Below are 19,491 nucleotides of genomic sequence, written 5' to 3' on the forward strand. Positions count from 1 at the left end.
ACACTAACTGCCAATTTTCCCCTTCCCTCAGCCCCTGGGAGCCACCCTGCTATTTTCTCTCTCTATAAATTCGACGACTCCAGGTGCCTCATCTAAGTGGAATCAGACAGTATTTGTCCTTTTGTGACTGGCTTATTTTGCTCTGCCTAACGTCTTTAGTGTTCATCCCCGTCGTAGTGTGTGTCAACCTTTTCTTCTTTTTTAAGGAAGAATCATGTTTTATTGTAGGTGTATACTAAATTTTGTTTTTCCCTTTATGTATCTGTGGACACTTGGGTCGCCTCGATCTTTTGACGAAGCAAGGCCTCAGAAAGATGAGCGCAGTGTGTGTGATGGGCCGAGGTGCAGAGAGAACTGCAGATAGGAAGCAAGGCTGCCTCTGGCGAATCAAGGCAAGGCACCAGGAGAGTGGCAAGTGGGAAGGAGCAGTGAGTGAGCAGGCATGACAGAGGGCGTGCGAGAGAATTGATGGAAACTGGCAAATAATGAGACAGAATACGGGCTAGCAAAGTCACAATTGGTGATGCTAATGAATGTGTTCATGCGATGATGATGAGAAGGTGATTGGAAGGGAAGATGGACTCAGCTGGAAACATGGAAATTGGGGTGCTGGTGAGACACACAGGTCAAGGCATCCAGCAGCAAGCTGCCGGTGGAAGGGAGGAGCTCAGCAGAGATATCAGGCTGGGGATGACAGACTGGTCGGTGCACAAGAGCAAGTGGGACCCCGGTTCAATCATTGGGAAGGAGCCACATTGAGAGAGAGAGAGGAGGAGGGAATGAAGCTGCAGAAGCAGAAAGCAGAAGAAAGAGGGTTTGGAGGGAAGGTTGCAAAGTTGGAGAAACAAGAGCACAGTGGGAGCTAAGATGGCAAATTTCAAGAAGGTAGAATTTGAATCTGCAGTGTTGTGTCGGGTAGTAGAGGATATTACTCAGCAGAGGTACTGAATTCGGACAACAGTTGTCTGACTGGGTGGGAGAGGAATCAGATTTCAAATTAACTCATTCACCAAACAGGGATATAAAAACAATGCAACATGGAATTAGGGTATGGGGAGTTCCAGCACAAGGAGGATAACAGCAGTTTCCTCCCCGGACCCTTGCCTGAGGATCTAGATAAAACAGGGGGAAAAAATGTTTGAAAATGGTGGGATTATGAAATCCCAGAAGAATAAAGTCTGTGTTAAAATCTACAGACGAAAACATTCTCTTTGCTGACTTAGGTACTGCAGCGATAAATTCCTACAGCTACATGCAAGCCACACGCTCCGCAGCTTAGTTAGGACTTAGTGTGTGTAGCTTTCAAATCCTTACAGAAGCCCCAGCCTTGATATACATGGCAGCCCCAAGCCTCCCCAGAGTGCCCTAGAACTCTTCAGCACTTGGGAGCTCCTATGGCCAACAATTCTGACAAATTTTCCCACTCAAGCATTCTTTAAGCTTAACTGCCCACAACTCTATTTGTACTGTTCATCAAAGAAATCTTCCTCCTCCATGTGTCCATTTGCACTTTATATAAATAACCCAGAAATGACCTCTTTAGGGGGAGGGTATTTCTGGGTTATTTATATTTGTGGGAGAGTCAAGATTCCAAATTGATGGTTTTATTATGTAATCTCTAAACTGCCAATGTTACATAAGCGGCAGACAGTAAGCCAGGAAAGGTTCATGTAAATCCGCCAGTGAGGATCAGAGGCATCCCCAAACCCGACCCTGGAGATTACGGACCTCCAGCCTCAGTGGAGGGCCTAGGGTCTGCCATTGTTCTACCCGCTCCGGCCGACCGCTGGCTGGCGCAGGGACCTGAGGGGCTCGTGGCCTGGAGCCCCTGGAAGGGGGTGCCACTTACCCTGCGGCTGATCTCGAAGGCAACTTCCGGAGCCCTGACTAAGCTCGTAGAGTGTAGGGAGACATGGGGCAGATGGTTCGGGTCCCAGGCCATCAGGGCACTAAGGGAGGCTAGCAGCACCTACTAGCCATCCAACCTAGCTCCATGGCTCATTGGTCCGTTACCAACAGTTACCGCAATCTGGGCGACTAAAAGCCAATCCAAACTAGGAAAGATTTGAAGCCAGTCCCTTCTATGACGTTTTCACGTGTGGCCCTGTAGCGCCCACCACATTGTACCTTGAACACACTCGCGTTTATCCAGCGGGCCGTGCAGATTGCCGCCCATGCCAGAGATGGAGGGGTCCGCTATGTCAGAGCACTCCAGTAGCAATCACCCACTAATAATAATTTCATTGATCTGAGCTCTAAATACTAGAAAGCTTAGCTTTCTGAAGAGTAGACGTACCACTGGCCACATGAGGGGGGGTTGAAGGAATGCCCTACAGAATCCTAGTGGGGCTCGAAGCAAAGAAGAAAAAGAATCAATATTGCTCATCCTCTGTTATTTAAAATTTTGACATTCTGTTCATCATGAATGCTGTTGCATTAATTTTGAATTTTACATATATCTATATATCTATATCTATATCTATATCTATGTGTATATATATATATATATATATATATATATCTCATCAGCACTTGTTTTGATTGCTGAGTTTGGATTCCTTACATTTTTGTAATTTTTGTACTAAGACCAGTGTCCTACTTGCCTCCTCCTAGATCCGGTCCTGGAATGCAGGTGGAGGTAGCAATATCAAGGAGACCCAGATTCCACGTTTGCAGAAAAATGGAACTCTTGACTGATCTTATTGTGAAGGGCAAGTGCATGTTGGTTCAGTAGCTGAAAACTCCTCCCTCTAGCAGAAAATGGGTAAGTGAAGCCACTACGTGGCAAGGTTTTTCCAATCTTCAAGGTGTTATTGTTGTTTAATTGATGGCTCCCCTCCTTCTATTGGAACCTCTTACATAGGCTATGTTATGATTTTATTTATATGAGTCTTGTTCCCCTCTAGCTTGGGACATTTTGAAGGCAGGATTCTCTCTGGTTCATCACTGTTTTCTGTCTGGGCCTAGTACCCTGAATTCTATAAATGTTGATTTAATTGAATGAGTTGGTTTCTTGGGTCCAAATTTGAACTTGAAATCTAGAATTAAATGTAGCTGTTAGAAAGGGGTCAGGGTACTTGCATGAAAAAATGCTGGTGTTGGAATAGAGCTTTTACAAATGTCTCAGAAAAATCAAACGCCCACTCTTTTAGTACTTCTGAAATGTATTTGGGTCTGGTAGAGTTGGGTAGGTAGAAGTCTTCCAAGTTATCACAGAAGGAGGGATCATCTGAGAATGATTGTCCAAGTGGTTTTATATCCCAGAAATAAAAATCAATTGAGAGGAATGATCTACTGAGAAAATGCATAAAGTAATTGACTGGTGTCCTGTCTCCTATTTTTGCTCTTAAACATGGGTTATAGAATTTCAAATATCATTCATGTATATGCTACAAGAAAAATGGAAATACATGCTATTTGTTCTACTTCGTACATTACACAAACGTGAGTTTTAGAATCAAATGCAAAATGCATTTCCAGAGCATCTTACATAAGTAAACTACCAACCAGTTGATTTCTACTAAAATCACATTTAAAGATTATATCCTTTATTTTTTAAAATCTTTTTACTCAATATTAAGAAGAGAAAAAAAATTTTTGAAAAAGAGCTCTATTCTTCGTAAAGGAACTCAGAAACTCATTTATTATAAATCTTAATGTGTTCTCTCTTTGAGAAAAATTCATAATTTAATTGATCATGAGGACTAAAACAGTGCAAATTTAATTTCAGAATGTCAAAGATGGAGGTTAGCGAAGCACATTTTTGGTAAGAGGCACTATCTAGAAAGCCTCACATTGGTGGCATAAAATTTTTACAAAAGAAGTATCTTTAGCAGAGTGAGCAGAGATTTTTTTTTTAACCTCTGTGAGGTAGGATTAGAGCCTGAGGAATTCAGCTTGAAATTTTAAAAATCCATGTAAAATGTACATTCTGCTTTACAATCAATCTTGTTTTAATATGAAAATAAAGTGGCTCCCATAACTCCCCTCAAATCTTTGAGTAATATTTACACTCAAGCAAGACACCCTGTGTTTATCCTGTGGCTTTACCTCCCTGGCATACTGCCATTGCCTGCAGGGGTGTGCATACCCCATTTGAAAGCTCTATCATATCATGTATGTGGCTTTGGATAAGAAGAAAGAGCCTGGGCTCCAAGTCAGGGCATGTGGGGTTTGGTCTCAGCTCTGACATTAACTAGTTGTTGGCCACTTTCAAGTCACTTAATGTCTCTGGGCTTCAGTGTCTTCAATAGTAAAATGAACCAGTTGGAAGTTTAGCTCAAAAATCTAATTACACTCCTCTAGAAAAGTAGTATGTATTGTTCACAGAGTAAAATGTTCTTGTTGAGATGTTGACATGTGATTGTTTTTTAAGAAGAATTTTCCAGTGGAAAATGTGTGAGAAAAAAAAATTATGGGTGTGATAGTTACCATTAAAGCTAAATAATTTTTTAAATCTTCTGATTTTTGCCTGAGCAATTCCAATAATCAGTCTACATGCTATTTTTGCAAGTGAGTGAAAAATATTTATTGCATGAAATAATCATTATCAGCCATTTTCTACTGTGTAGAATGTGCATAGAATGAGAAACATATCAGCCACAATCCAAATATATTTTTATGTGTTTAAAAATATATCTTTCTATTGATAGTTGATAAGCATAGTATCAACATTCATTGCTTTAAGTTTAGGTAAAATACCATTTTAGATAATAACTACAATTTTTTATTTATACAAAATGAAAATGAATGAAATATTGAGAATTCATGGAATTCTCCATGAGTCTTTCATGTTACTGTAAGTCTTACAGGAAGAGACACTGACTGCCTTTGTTCAGGACTACATTTTAAATTTTTATAATGAACACACTTGGAAGATATAGTGTCTATCTCCTGAGCAAATTGTGGGTGTGTTTTGGTTTTTTTAGTTTTTTCACTAAGCAGCATAATAAATTCAATGTCTCCTTCCCTTATAATAAAGATAAGATCAGGCAGACTTTTACTGTCCAGTATAAAAGATTTAGGTTTTCTAAGTTTAGCATTCCTCTCCTCTAACACAGTCTACTGTGTATGACCACATCACCTGGCCTGCTTCTCATTACCTTTTGGAAATTGTGGCTGAAGGATACCCAGGCTGTGCTGTTACTGTGAGTAGTAAACTGTCCTTAGTCTCTGACCCAGAAGTCTCATATCATCCAGCTACCTATGAAACTGTTGCTTGCTAACAACTTGTTTCTGCCTGTCTGGTTTTGTCTTTTTTTTTTTTAAAGAATGGAATGCGTCCTTCTATTTTTTTTTTTTAATATTTTATTTATTTATTTGACAGAGAGAGAGAGAGAGATCACAAGTAGCAGAGAGGCAGAGAGAGGGAGGGGGAAGCAGACTCCCTGCTGAGCGGAGAGCCCGATGGGCTCCATCCCAGGACCCTGGGATCATGACCGGAGCCGAAGGCAGACGCTTAACCAACTGAGCCACCCAGGTGCCCCGGAATGTGTCCTTCTAATTTGTTCTTTAGCTTTCATGTTTCTCTTTACCATCTCGTGAACTTCCATCTTTCAACCTAAACTACTGGGTTGAATTGTTGCATTATGTTCCCTTGTAATGTTTCTTATGGTTTATTTATGCATTACTCTGCTGATGGACAATTATGTTGTCCAATTCTCTTTTCTTTTTGCTATGATAACCAATGCTATAAGAAGTGTCTTTGTACTCCTGAGTATTACATTAGGTGAAATTCTTTGATAGTATTAATGAGTCATATATTTGTTTCTTTCTCTACAGGATGGTATTTTGTTAAATTTTGCCAATCTAATTGGAGAAAAATTTTATCTTGATGTTTTAATTTGTACATACTTAGTGAAGTTGAGTATCATTCAAATGCTTATTGGTCCTTTGTATTTTCTTTTTCCGTGAATTGTGATTTCATGTTAATTGCTTAACTTTGAACGTGAAGATTGAAATGACTGAAACCCACACTACGAACTAGATCTATAGAATTTCCCAGTTATTTCTTAAAGTCACCCAATGATTCAAGTCATCTTGTAACATCTTGCACAATTGTCTTCCCTTGCTCTCTCTCCCTGGCTAATGTCTGCTGCTTTCAGAATGCTGAGATAAACATTATTTCTCTGTCCCTGAAGTACTCTTTTACTGATCCCAGGGATCCATGCCCAAGATGCTATCACCTGATGTTTTAAGTGTTGCCATTGTTTAAATCATCCGTGGATTCTGAGCTAATAGGGAAGCATCACTCTCTCCCCAACCCCATGACATGTTTTGTCACCAAAATTCTGAAGGAATTTTGCCCATATTTATTAGTTCTTGAACTCTCACAAAAAAAGAAAAAAAATAGCCATTTACAGTTCTGCCTTTCATACCTTATTTCCTCTCAAAACCCACACACAATCCTCAAAATAGCTACCTGAACAGGAACAGGAAGTGGTTCAAGTTTGGAAACATTTCTATACTCTCTGGAAAACCTTAAAACCTCTAGATGGGACTATAACTTCACCAAATAGTGTAATTTTCAATTCCAAACCTGTGCTGATTTTGGTGTGATTTTACATATTCTCCCACAATCATTGGGTCCCATGTCTAAGCTCTATCCATGCCCTCACATAGCCACCCTTTGACTATTCGTTGTGCCTAGAGGAGCATATATGCCCATCAGGGTATATAGGTATAGAGTGTGGAAAAGTGTAGGCTCGTCTAGTTGTCTAATGGGGTGGGCAGGGTTGGAGGTGGTGAGTTCAGAGGAAGAGTTGAACAGGGGCTTTTAAATCATGGGGCCTAGTACAGAAGACCTCATGCCTGAAATTAGAAATTGTAACTGGGTGGAAAGGTTATACAATTCTTTAAAATTAATTTCTATTGTAGGATTTCATTGTGTGATATCATTAAAATTACTAACTGTTCCCTCACTTGGTTCAGTTTAGACTTCTTGAGTTCTTGAGTTACTGGTACAGAGAAATTTATCCTAAACTGGCAGAGAAGTCTTGATAATACTAGCAGGAATGCTGTGTTTTGTCACATATATAATATCACAATTAGACATTTGAAGCATAAATTCTCTCTATATATAAATGTGTGGGGATTATGTGTATATTGCACATGTATGTATATGCGAGTGCATGTATGCATGTATGTGTGTGTACATATACATTCACACACATGTATGTCCATGCACACACACACACACACAAACACATAGTAGACAACCTCTACAATACCCCTGGTGATCCCTACTTCCTGGTTTTCACATCCTTGTATAACTCCCTTCCCTTGCACATGGGCCAGATTTATGGGCTTCTGATTCATAGAATATGGTAGGTGGATAGGATATCACTTCTGAGATTAGATTTCAAAAGGACCGTGGTTTCTGTCTTGGTCCGCTCTCTCTTGTTCTCTGGCCTGGTCTGAGGTAAAGTTGCTGTCATGTTGTGAGCTGACCTAGAGAAAAGCCCACATGACAAGGTATTGTTGTCTCTAGCCAAAAGCTGGAGAGGACCTGAAGCCTGCCAATAGCCATGTGAGTCATCCTGGAAATAGACACACCCCCACCAAAGCCTTCAGATAACTATAGCCCTGGTCTCGCTTGTAGCTTTGTGAGAGACTCTGACCCAGGGGCACCCAGTTGAGCCATACCCAGATTCCCAACATTCAAAATGGAGATAATAAGTGTTTGTTGTTTTGTTTTTAATTCTGAAGTGATTTGTTATGCAGTAATAGATAACTAATTATATATTTTAATGTCTATTTTTTATTCCATGTATATTAAATATGTATATATGAATTTAAATTACAAGTATGAAGAGATCTAAAAAGCTATATTTCTAGTTGAAAAGCTATTCTTCTTAAAAGAATTCTTGTACCCTGTTACCATATGTAGTAAAATCTGACAAAATTTCTCCTTCTGACAATTTCCATATTAATATTTAAATCTGGAAAGCCAAATTTACCCTTGGAATGTTAGCTACATGCAACCACATGTTTAGTTGTAAAAATAAACCTAACTCTTTTATCATAATAGCCGGTAATTTAGTTGAAAGATAATTTTAAAAATATTTATTATTAAACAACTTAATCTAAGTTGTGTTAACTTAAAAAAAATCATTAACTGAATGAATACTATCAGCAAGTCAATAAATATTCTTTCATTTCTTTATGAAAACTTTTTCAAATGTGATATATACTTAACAATGGGACAGTATTAAGTATTATTATTTTGTCAACTTTGGGGTGTTATTTTGGGGCTCAGTTTTCACTTCTCAACATAATAGTTTTTTCCTACGCTCTTTCTAACTCAAGCATCTGAAACTGCTGAGATTTTCTTCATAGTCCCATGACTTTTAAAGTACATTTCAGGGGTTGCCTGTGCTCAGTGGGTTAAGCATCTGCCTTCGGCTTAGGTTGTGATCTCAGGGTCCTGGGATCCAGCCCCGTATCGGGCTCCCTGCTCAGCAGGGAGCCTGCTTCCCCCCTTCTCTCTCCCTGCTGCTCTGCCTACTTGGGATCTCTCTTTCTGTGTTAAATAAATAAATAAATAAAATATGTTTTTAAAAAGTACACTTCAAAATGAAGACTCAGCTTGGAAGTCATTTTTTCTTTAAGGCCTGGATTAGTTTTGCATAATAAGATCACTGTTAGCAGTGGCATCCAAAATTCCTGGGGACAGATTTTTTATTGGTCTTGTTTACATACTTACAGTGACAGAAAAAGATTCCCAAACTAGCTCCAGGAAGCTTGGGATACCATGTGTGGCCAGACTTGGGCCATCAAGCCATTTAAAGAGCTCTTCTTTCTACATGAGGAAGCTATTTTAGATGACCCGATATCCTTCATTTATGCACTCATTCATTGAGTCAGGCATTGAAATTGACTGAATCCCTACCATAAATCACATACTCTGCCAAGGAACAGAGAATGTGAATTAAGACACTCCAAAGAAAGGGAGTTATGAAGCAAATAGTATTAGCTCCCATAGCTCTAAACATACTGTAATTGTGTTTGGTTCTGCTTGATATTGGCTGGCATTCAAATGGATCATTAAAGATGTTACTATTATTTGCTTAGAGCCTGAAGTGTTTCAATTACCCTTGTACAGAATTCCAAACTGTCTTATTGACTGTAATAACTGTGTGCTCTTTATTGCCTTTATTCAGTTGTAAGGTTCATATTAATGATGCTTTCATCACCAACTTTTCACACAAAACAAATAGGAGACAAAGGTTCAATAATCATTTTAATTATAAGCACTACATTTTGGAAAGTAGTTCAGAAGAAATCTTTTTCAGAAGAAGTACAAAGACATGAAGAGGTTTTTTTGCATTGCAAGTTTAATGCTTCTAAAGTTTTAGAAAATAATTTTCATTTCATGAATTCATTTTATGTTATAACAAAGAAAGAAAATGTGTTTCCACCACTAGGGTACAGTTTCCAAGAAGTTTAGCAATTTTTCTTAAATTTGGATAGAAAAGATAGACAAACAGCTCACTTAGTTTTGTCCAATTCTTTATCCTTTACCTCTAGTGATCTTACTTATGCAGTAAGCAGCAGAAATCCAGCTCAATGCCATCAGACTCCTACTATTTGTATAGGTGATGGCTGTGAGTGACTTTTGCTAGCATGAACTATTAAAAACAGGGGAGCGAGGTAAAGGGAGTGAGAGAATAGAACAAAGGAGAAGGAGAAGAGAGAGCAAAAGGGAAGAAAGACAGAAGGGGAGGGCTGGAGAGAAAAGAGAGACAGGGTGACGATAAGAAAGAAAAGAGGAAAAAAATGTAAAGAAGCAGGTGATAGAGAGAAGGAAGAGAGTAGCAAAGGATGGGACATAATTGTGATTAGGAATTACATTATTGTCTTTTGATCACCCACATCTTACCTTTTGAAAGGCGATGTCCTTCTTTGGGGGCACTGCTTTATCCCTGATTGTATGGCCCAGCTCTCAAAGCTCTCAAAGCTCCTGGCATCAAAGGTGGGCCTATAATCCAAGAGACACTAAGCAGAATAATTACTCCTAGGTTTTCCCAGTTGGAATTAGGGGGAAGGATGCTATGTGGTATACGACCTAAAGTTAATATTACATGTTGCCTTAATATCTAAAACTGGGAAGGCCTAAAATGACTGAACCATGTGCTCCCTCCTTACTCTCTTCCCACAGATAAAGTCTCCTAGCCAAGTGATGCTCCTCATCCAACAGAACAAATACAGTGCATATCCCAGGGTAGCTGGTTTCACTTCTCTGCCAGCCAAAGAGTTATTGAAACAACCCAATCACATCCTTGTGTGGGAACCAAGGCATCTCATCCTCTGTGCCAAGTCTGCCTCCTAAAGGCTCTGGCTGTCCACTCTGTTCCAGAGCACAGCCCCTATGGAGTCCTGCGTGGCCTGCAGTGTCCTCCTCCCCTGGGCTGTGAGGGCAGGAGATGAAGAAACTGCTGCCAGTCACATCTCTCCAGAGTCAGGTGTCATGCGTTTGGTCATCCCCAGAAGCCTGGGGTGGAGCTCCTTCCCTTCCCAACAATCTGAAAAGGAGTCAGGGAACTGGGTGCCGCCAGCCATGTTTGCAGCCATGTAAAGGGGCTGGGCTGGGCATGAAAAGCCAGCACATGACGAGCGGTAGAATTGGGAGAAAATGGGTGAGGGATGCCTGCAGATTTAGAATTCCTGGTTCTGTCACCACTGAGGTTCTGACTTCCTAGCAGTTTTTCCTCCTTTTTTTTTTTTTTTTCTTCTTCTTCCCCTTTCTTGTTGGTGTTTCTTCCAATGACATCCAAGAGTTCAGATGGATGCAAGCAGCAAGGGAAAAGAGGGGGAAGAATGAAAAGAAAGAAAAGTGGTACATGGTGAGTTGTCTTATCATTAAGCTGCTAGCCAATGAGCCTAGAAGATGCTATTGGCCATGTTTCTACATAGAAAGTGGATTTACAATAGAAGAGAATAAAACTACCATACAGAGCAAGAGAAGGTCAAGTCTAAAGGTAGTCCACCATTGTAGCTAACTCCACACCTGCTTGTGGTTGACTGCAGCTTAGATGCAAGTCAGTTTACTTTCCTTCTGCTTTAAGCTAGTTTGCATTAGATTCTTTACTTTAAATCAAGAGTCCAACCATGTTCGTTGATGTGAAAATATTATCTTGAGGGTGAACCTCATAATGTCATGTCATTTTCACATCTATGGGTCATTTCTTGGGTCTACATCTGGCCCACACTGACCCTAATTTTTACTGTAACACTTGCCCAGAGCTTGTGTCTACTGACCTCTGCCCCTTCCCTCCACTAAATTAATTAACCAAAGGTAAATGTGATATTATTTCTGGTAGCCTTGTATCCTTCTCTTTCTCTCCAAAAATCTACATTACAGTAATTGGATAGCTGCCAAGAGCTTGAAGTACAGCTGCATTTTTTAATTAATTAAATATCATAATCCTGTTTGCAGCTTCTATCAGTAACTGGAATGAATGTTATAGAAAGAGCATTCACTAAAAGGAATGTGTTGTGTAATCTAATGTATGCTAAATGTAGGTGGTCTGAAAACTATTTCACTGCATTCCTACTTTTGCTCATAAACTTTAAAAAATTTGTCACTACAATGTGAGTGCCATTCAACGAAAGGAAGTCAGCTAAGCCCTTTATAAAACATTATTTTAAATACTCTTTTCTACATTTTCCAAGGCAGATTGTATCGTTAGTTAATCCGTCTACCTATTGTAATAGTAGGTGGTAAAAAATGTCCTGCATCCTGTCTCCATACATTCTTTTTCAATTTCCCTTTGTTGATTTTTGTTATATTTTTATATCATAGCTTTAGTAACTAGGATGTCTTCAGGTGAAGAAAATCCCTTCTTTCCGATCTTTGTCAACTACAAGTTAGTGACTCAAAGTATTACATGTGCACTCCCATAATTGTTTATCTTGGTGTGGCCCATGCTGAATATTAGTGCTGCTATCAAAATTATTCTGTTCTCTGACATGATCTCTTGGTATTTCTTGGTTATGTTTTCTCTAAAAGTTCAGGAATTGCTTGTCAGAAATCCCTTGACAAGAAAATTTACCAAGGACGTTACTACATTGGTAAGCTTGACAGTTTCTTTGCTAGGAAATGCTAGCTTCCAGAGCTTAACTTCTTACCCTACAGCTATTTTTTCCTCTCGTGTCATTGTCTTCCTATACTATTCTGGTTGAATAAACTATTTTTTATTAACTTCGTTTTATTACTTTCATAGGGATCATACCTAAACTGTACAGCTATGGTAACATAACACGTTCGTACTTTGTACTAATTAAGACAATTTAAGAAACTTTATTTAACTGGTAGAATGACCTTGAGGCTCTCATGTAGAACTCCACCTAGGAGAGACCCACTGGAAAATCACAAAGTCCAGCTATGGCTTTTTCCTAGGGCAGCTTCCATACCCTGGATCGTATACTGTTTATGTGTAAATGATTTTGGTTGTTGCCTCCAGTAACCCGGAGGGTTGGTCCCTCTGATTCATCATGGACAAGGCCAGTAGCAGACTCATTGTCAGGGACAGGAACCAACTTTGGATTAAAGGGATTATGATTGGTTAGGATGGTTTGCATTATAGTATCAGAACCCTAAGCTTTACCTGTTTAAGCAGCAAGGCACTATCTTGTGTCCATGAACAAGAAGTCCAAAGGGAGATCAGTTCTAGGTTCTAGATAGTCAGGGCCAGAGTTCCAGATCTCTGCTCGTTTTAAATCCTGCCCTTCTCTAAGCTGGCTTTCATTTTGGGTTTTCAGTTAGCCTTTCTCCTCACGAGACAGTAGGAGCATCTCCAGGTTTTACATTCTGACACGCCGCTATTAAGAGGAAGAAGAGGGCTTACTTCATGTTCGCCTTATAAGAGGCGCAACATTTCCCTAAGTGCTTCCCTTCCATGTATCCTTGGCCAAAATGGAGTCACATACCCACCTAAAATCAGTCACTGGCAAGGGGAGTGGTATCTCTATGACTGGTAGATAATCAAGATCCACTCTGATGTGTTCTCTGGCTGCCCTGCCAGGTGGACTCATCCCTCACTTCTCTTGGAAGCAGAGAGTTCACACCTATCAGCCTGGACCCCCACATAGATGCACATGGACGGCCTCCCCCACCTGCTAGAGCTTCTACACCACCCGCTGGGCTGCCCTTCTTCACAAGGACATGATCTTCCCGTGGCTTGAACTCTGACACTGCACACTCTTCCCATCTATCCTCCCCCACCGCCTGGAACAGTTCTGGCGATGTGCCAAGGCTCTGAATTCCCTGTATGGGTCGGCTGTGTGCGAGGACACCTTCTCCACCTGCTTGGGCTCTGACACCTGCACCCTCCTTCATCCTGTGGAGTCCGACTTCTTGCCAGCAGTGTTCTGTTCCAGAAAGAGTTAAACTTTGCTCAATGCAATTTTTATAGCAGTCTATTTAAAGAATAACAAATAGCTATCTATTTAAAGAATGGCAAATAGCTATGTACAAAGTAAAAAAAAAAAAAAAAAGCAATGAGATTTTTCCACTCACAGAAAAAAAAAAAAGAAGGTGTCAGAAGAGCAAGCTGTGATAGTGTGTGCACACTGTTGCTATAGTAGAGACAGCTAATAAGTGTGGTTTTCATAAATTAAGAAAAATAGATAACTACTTCCCCCACCTATCAGCAGTATCTCAAGTTACAGAAATGGAGAGTAGCAATTTCAAATGACATTTCAACTCTTCAAACTGGGTGGTGATCCTTGTCAATTGGACATGGAAGAATAAGAATGTGGTCCTGTTGTTCCCAAAACTGGATTTAAAATAAAACAGTTGTGTTTTAAGAGTTAACGTCATGGTAGTCTTGATCAGTCCCCAGCATAAGTACATTGCAAGAAGGTAACTTTGAGTGGCAACAAACCTTTGATTTACCTGCAAGATTTCCACACAGGCTCATTTTATGGAGGAGAAGCCTGAGGCACAGAGGGCTAAGTACCTGGTCCAGGGGCCACAGCAGGTGAGCGGAAAGCAGCCTGATTCCTTTGCCCTTCTTTTCTAGAATGTGTGCTGATCTGTGGGAAAAATACCTGACTGCAGTATTATCTTGAATAGGAGAAAACTGGGAAGTAACGCTAGAAGAGAGAGGATTAATGAATCATCCGTTCTGTGGAAATGAAACAGCTGTTGAAGAATGAGGCAATCGAGTCGCCTTTATTGACGGGGAAAGATGTTTAGTTTATCACGCAATGTTTGCTGTAAAAACTGGGTGGAGACCATCTATAGATTATAAAGAGAGTATTTGTATAAATCCATAAATGCCCGAAGCAGGGTAGAAAGATTCTAGCCAAAATGTCCACAGTCTGGTGGACGGTCTGGGGAGGAGAGCATGGGATGTGAAAAGAGCAATGTTAGGGGATGGAGTTGTAGCAATGGAAAGGAAAGGTCGAACAGGTCAGCTGAGGAAGAAGAATGCTCAGGAGGTCTGTGCTATTCAGAGGATGGGGCTTGATCCCACAGGGCAGAGGCAAGGGCTCTCCTATCTCGGTTTCATGCAGGGAGATCAGCTGCCAGGACCAGCTCCAGGGTGGTATCAGGCATATCTAGGCCAGGTGTGCTCAGCTGGGTCCCTCATCTTTTCAGGGTTAACAGGAACCCTGTGCCTACCAGCCCATCTCAGGTAAATGGTACACAGAGCTTGGGTCCGTGGAGGGTCCCTAACCAGATGAAAAAAGCTCAAATGGGTCCCAGGGACCCAGGTGTTCCTTTTGGAGCTTCTGTTGGGGATTGGCCAGCCCTTGCTCATGGAGGGTCTACTCAGAATCTTCTCACCTGGCTTCAGGAGAAGTTTAGGAACCTCCATCATGTTCTGGGGCAGTGACTGGTGTGGGGGGCCTCACACAGCATTGAGACTCAGTTCTTGGCCAGTGGTGGGGTGGAGCAAGTGGTCATGGTTAATTTGTCAGTCTCTTGCCTTTGAAACTTGTGTCATTCCATTTAAGAGGTCATGTTTTATTTCTGACAGTGAGGATCAGCTTCCAGAATTCTGGGTCAAATGGGTAAGCCTTGAAGCCCTTCTGTCAGAGTAGCTTCTTCTGTTTTCATATCAGTCATCAGATGATGTTACTTGTCAACATATGAGTAACACGGTGCCTCCCTGATGGAACTAAACTGCACAAGGGCAGATACTGTCCCCATGCAGCCCAGATTCTGAGCACAGGATCAGAGAGGGAAGACAGCCTGGATCCTCCAAGTGGCTTCCTCTAACTCATCACAAGGTCCACAGGATAGTTGGGAGAGCTCTGGGACCTGGTAAATGGGGAAGGTCCCCTTGCTTGAAGTCTCCATTGCTACACTCTGATGGTGGCCCCAGGGGGGGAGAGGATAGAACTCCAAGGCTTCCCCCAAGATGACAGGGTCGTTATCCTCATATGGTTTCATCTCTTAGCAAATTCGCTATTCAGTTTCAGTATTTTCCTATATCAGTCTGTCTGTTTGGCAAATATCAGAGACAGTTTGGGTAAAATTTGATGACTTCTGGAAGTTAGAAACAATGAAATTCAAATGGAAATAGTTTTATGGAGAAAAAAATCCAATTGGGATTGTGTTAAATTTATAGGTTAATTTAGGGGAAATTCAGATCAATATAAATTATTGTGATTTCCCACCCAGGTGCTGGAGCATGAAATCTCACTTGATTTGAAATCGATATCTCAGAGGGTTAGATCATCTTCTTTGCTCCTCTGGCTCCTACCCCTCTTTTTTTAATTTAAGTCCGACTTGGCTATTTGTGGTTAAACATCTGATATTGGGCATAGTCCATGACAGAATTTGTACTTGATCTTATTGGGGTAAGTCTTCTGGAGCAATTTGAGGAAGTAGTGATAGCATTATACCAAAATCTTTGGTGAATCATTTGACTCTGGAAGTTTCTTACGTGGTGATTTTTGGAATAATGAAGGGCAAGTCAGCCATAGCTGTTCTGTTAAATAACGTTACTGTTAGCTCTCTTCTTTCTGTCCACCCTTACTTCTCATGAGAATTTTATTTACCCCAAAATACCTGCTTAAGCTCTCCTATATTAAAATACTGTTTTAAGCCCTAGGAACTTAAATAAAAAATAAAAATCTCATTATGATTACATTTTAGTGAATACAGCTCAGAGATACAACATGATGTATCTTCATCCATAAATGTGTGTGTGCAACATGGGAAGAAGTTGCCTCTTTCTTAGTGGAGGTATAGCACCATTTGGGCTATGTGTCGTATTTCTGGCCCTTCCCCACTTCCTGGCATCTGGCTCAATTGCACTTCTTTGCTCCCTTCTGAATGAATGAGGCCAGGTGACAAGTAACTGCCGATGAGTCGTAAGTAGAAATAATTTGGGTCACTTCTGAGTGGGGGCATTTAAGTGGCGGTATGAGATCGTCCAGGACACTTCTTCTGCTGACATGAGGGAGGGCGCGATTGTGATGGTGGCTGCTTCCTCAGTCGGGGCTACCGATGACTGCTATACAGGTTGGCTGAGACATTTTGAGATACTGATCTGAGTTTTGTGGTGGAAGCATTGTTTGTTACTGCAGGATAGCTCAGCCTATGCCCACTGATACAACACATTTAAAGGAAAACAAAGTGGAACATTTTATATGAGGACCTGCGAGCAGTTAGGTGCGAAATTATACTTGTACAGCATAGGTAGGCAGATAGTGATCAAGCTTTGTACAGTATTTCTTCCACTAGATATCACTGGAATCATCTAGTAACTGTCTCTTGTCCTTTCCATTTTCCTGTTCTTGATCGCTGGCCCCACATTCTGCACTCACATCTCTGGGTCCTTCCCTATTTAGTGCCTGAGACTGTCTCTTCATACACTCTGTAACACTGTTGAATTGAATCTGGTTTTGACGTTCTATTGTGAATACCACCTATTTCTGGTTTCAGTCTTTCTATACTCTACATTGTGCCAACTACAACATGAAAGTCTTTTTTTTTTTTTTTTTTTTTTTTTTGCAGCCGAAATAGTTCATTCAGTCTAGATGGCATGTTAATTCACTTGAGCAAGCTAAGGTGCATGGGTGGGTTCCAAACCAAGTTGATAGGCTGACTAACATTTCCAGCATTATTACTTTATTAGTAAATGATATTTTAGTTATCTATGTTCAGTCCACTTTCCTCCCCAATTTAAATGAATGGGGATGGGTAATAGTGGTGGACCACTTAGGCAACTAGAACTCTGGGGCATGTTATGAGGTGGTATTTTTCAACATTGGCTGTATGATAAAATCAGGAGATCTAAAAGATCCCAGAGCCCAGGAAGCACCCCAACCAGTTGCAGAGGTATCAATGAGCCTAGGACTTGGCATCAGTATTTGTTAAAGACCACATCCACCCCTTGACTCCAAAGGGCAGCTGAGGTTGAGAGTCACTCCTTTAGACATTAGTGCTGGGTTGGATGAAGGCAGGTAACCTTTGTAACTAGCAGCAGAAGGGCAGAGAGGAGAACACAGCCTAAAAGATAAAGTTTTGCAGGGCCTCCCAGCAAAGACTGACCTGTTGTAAGCAAGCGTTGTTCCTGACGTGCACTGAAGCTGGACTTAGACCCACATAAAGACGGCAAGGATTCTGTAATCCCTGCGGGCTTCTCCTCCGCTCTTCTGCTGAAGCCAGAGCATGAAAAGTACTAGCAAATATTTAAGAGTCATATCTAGGGGAAAGGAATCACACTGCAAAGTCCAATGAGAAAGAGAGGCAAAGCCTAAAGTATGAAACACGGGGAAGACCCTGGGATGGAGTCAGGAAGCTGAGCAAAGGTGAGAGGGAAGGATGGAATTCCAGACGCAATGGTACAGCTGGGCTGGAGCGACCCAGTTCATGGCTGGGCCAGCCACCTTCAGAGAGTGTGCTGAGCTGGGCTGGGAGGAAATAGCAGATGGCATGGGGCAGATTTTGAAATAGAAACCAATCCTTAACAAGGAATAAAAACAGCCTTCTAGCAAAATTGTTTCTGTATTTATTCTCCTTGAATAATACAATAGGGCTATATCGCAGGGTGTTTTAGGCAAAGAATATTTTTCATTTATGAGGAAAAAAACCTCAAGCAGTTGAATGTCTCATAAAAATGACACATCTTAGGGAGAAAGTAACCAGGGAGTCCACCTAGATATTGTACCTCAATAGAATTCTACTAGGGTATTTTGGGGAATAAAGGTTTTATGCTTTAAAGATGTATGAAGATATTCTGTAGGCTGGTTCAGCAGCCACTTCCATGCATACATGCTTTTCCTTTCTCTCCCCTGACATCCTTTTTGTTCCCTGGCATGTTGTCTCTTTTTTTTCCTCGTCTTTTTCTATCCGTCTGCGTTTTTTCAGTCCCCTGCCTGCCACGGAGACTTCACCCAGCAGATCAGCACATTGGGCAGCTCTTGCCCTAAGCTCTGCTCACTTAATCCATTCATCAGTACCACCCTTTCTGGCCAGTTGGGTGTCTCCTCTAATCTCAAATTCTTGCCTAAATCCTGTGACCTCATTTCTCTGGGCCTTCCACAAGACCCCCGAGAAGCCTGAAGCTGCAACTAAATCTTCCAGGACTCCTTGCAGAGACTTAATAACCAGTGAAGCTTTGTTTAGCATTCCCCAGAAATGAGTCACTTGAGCCCTCCATGTTTGGGGAAAGCTCCTGCTTGCCTGCAGAGGCACATGCTCTGTGAACCTGAAATCTACAATCCCCACTTGAGAGCATCGTTATTTCCTCTCCTTGATCTTCTTGCTTTGGATCTAGTAGATCATCTCCTTGTTCTATCTGTTCCAGCGACAAGCAGACCCTGCCAGAAATCTGTCTGGGCATGATTCCCTTGATTCTTTGTCTCTATATCCTATAGTGGGGGGGAAAAAAAAGCGAGGTTTCAGGTAGAAAAGGTTGGGGGATAGCTCCCACATTCATTCTGCCTCTGTGTGATGAGGGAAGCTGAGGTAAGAGGGAGAGAAAACAGAACCTCTCAGAATCCCTGAAAGCAAGAAATCATTGAAAAACTTTTCATTATTATAAGAGTGTTGTATATTTTTAAAATAAACAAAAAGTTTTGCTTTTTTTTTTTTCAAGTTATGCTCCAGTGGATTTTATATTGATTAACCGTTAAAAAAAAATTTTTTTTTAAAGACTTCATCTATTTATTTGACAGAGATCACAAGTAGGCAGAAAGGCAGGCAGGCCTGGGGTAGGAGGGTGGGCTGGAAGCAGGCTCCCCACTGAGCAGAGAGCCCAACGTGAGGCTCGATCCCAGAACCCTGGGATCATGACCTGAGCCAAAGGCAGAGGCTTAACCCACTGAGCCACCCAGGTGACCCAATTGTAAAAATTTTTAAAGGAATCTTATTTTTCTCAAAATAGAGTCAATTTTTTTAACGGGTCAGTATAAAATTCCTTACTTGGTACACATCTGTTACAAAATACATCATTCAGTTCCTAATGTCCTATCAAAGAAATACTTTATAGATGGCATTTTTTATGTCTTGTTACATCAAGACACACA

General features: G+C 41.0%; 1 protein-coding gene across 1 annotated transcript in view; it reads right to left on the bottom strand.

Moving 5' to 3' along the window:
• Positions 1-1,942, bottom strand: part of LRRC72 (leucine rich repeat containing 72) — a 41,336-nt gene extending 39,394 nt beyond the window's left edge. The window contains exon 1 of the mRNA XM_059395714.1: positions 1,850-1,942. Coding sequence (XP_059251697.1) covers positions 1,850-1,942 — 93 coding nt within the window. The remainder of the gene's footprint in view (positions 1-1,849) is intronic.
• Between the last annotated feature and the right edge of the window lie 17,549 nt (positions 1,943-19,491).

This window comes from Mustela nigripes, chromosome 4 (genome assembly GCF_022355385.1).
Source record: "Mustela nigripes isolate SB6536 chromosome 4, MUSNIG.SB6536, whole genome shotgun sequence".
Lineage (NCBI taxonomy): Eukaryota > Metazoa > Chordata > Mammalia > Carnivora > Mustelidae > Mustela > Mustela nigripes.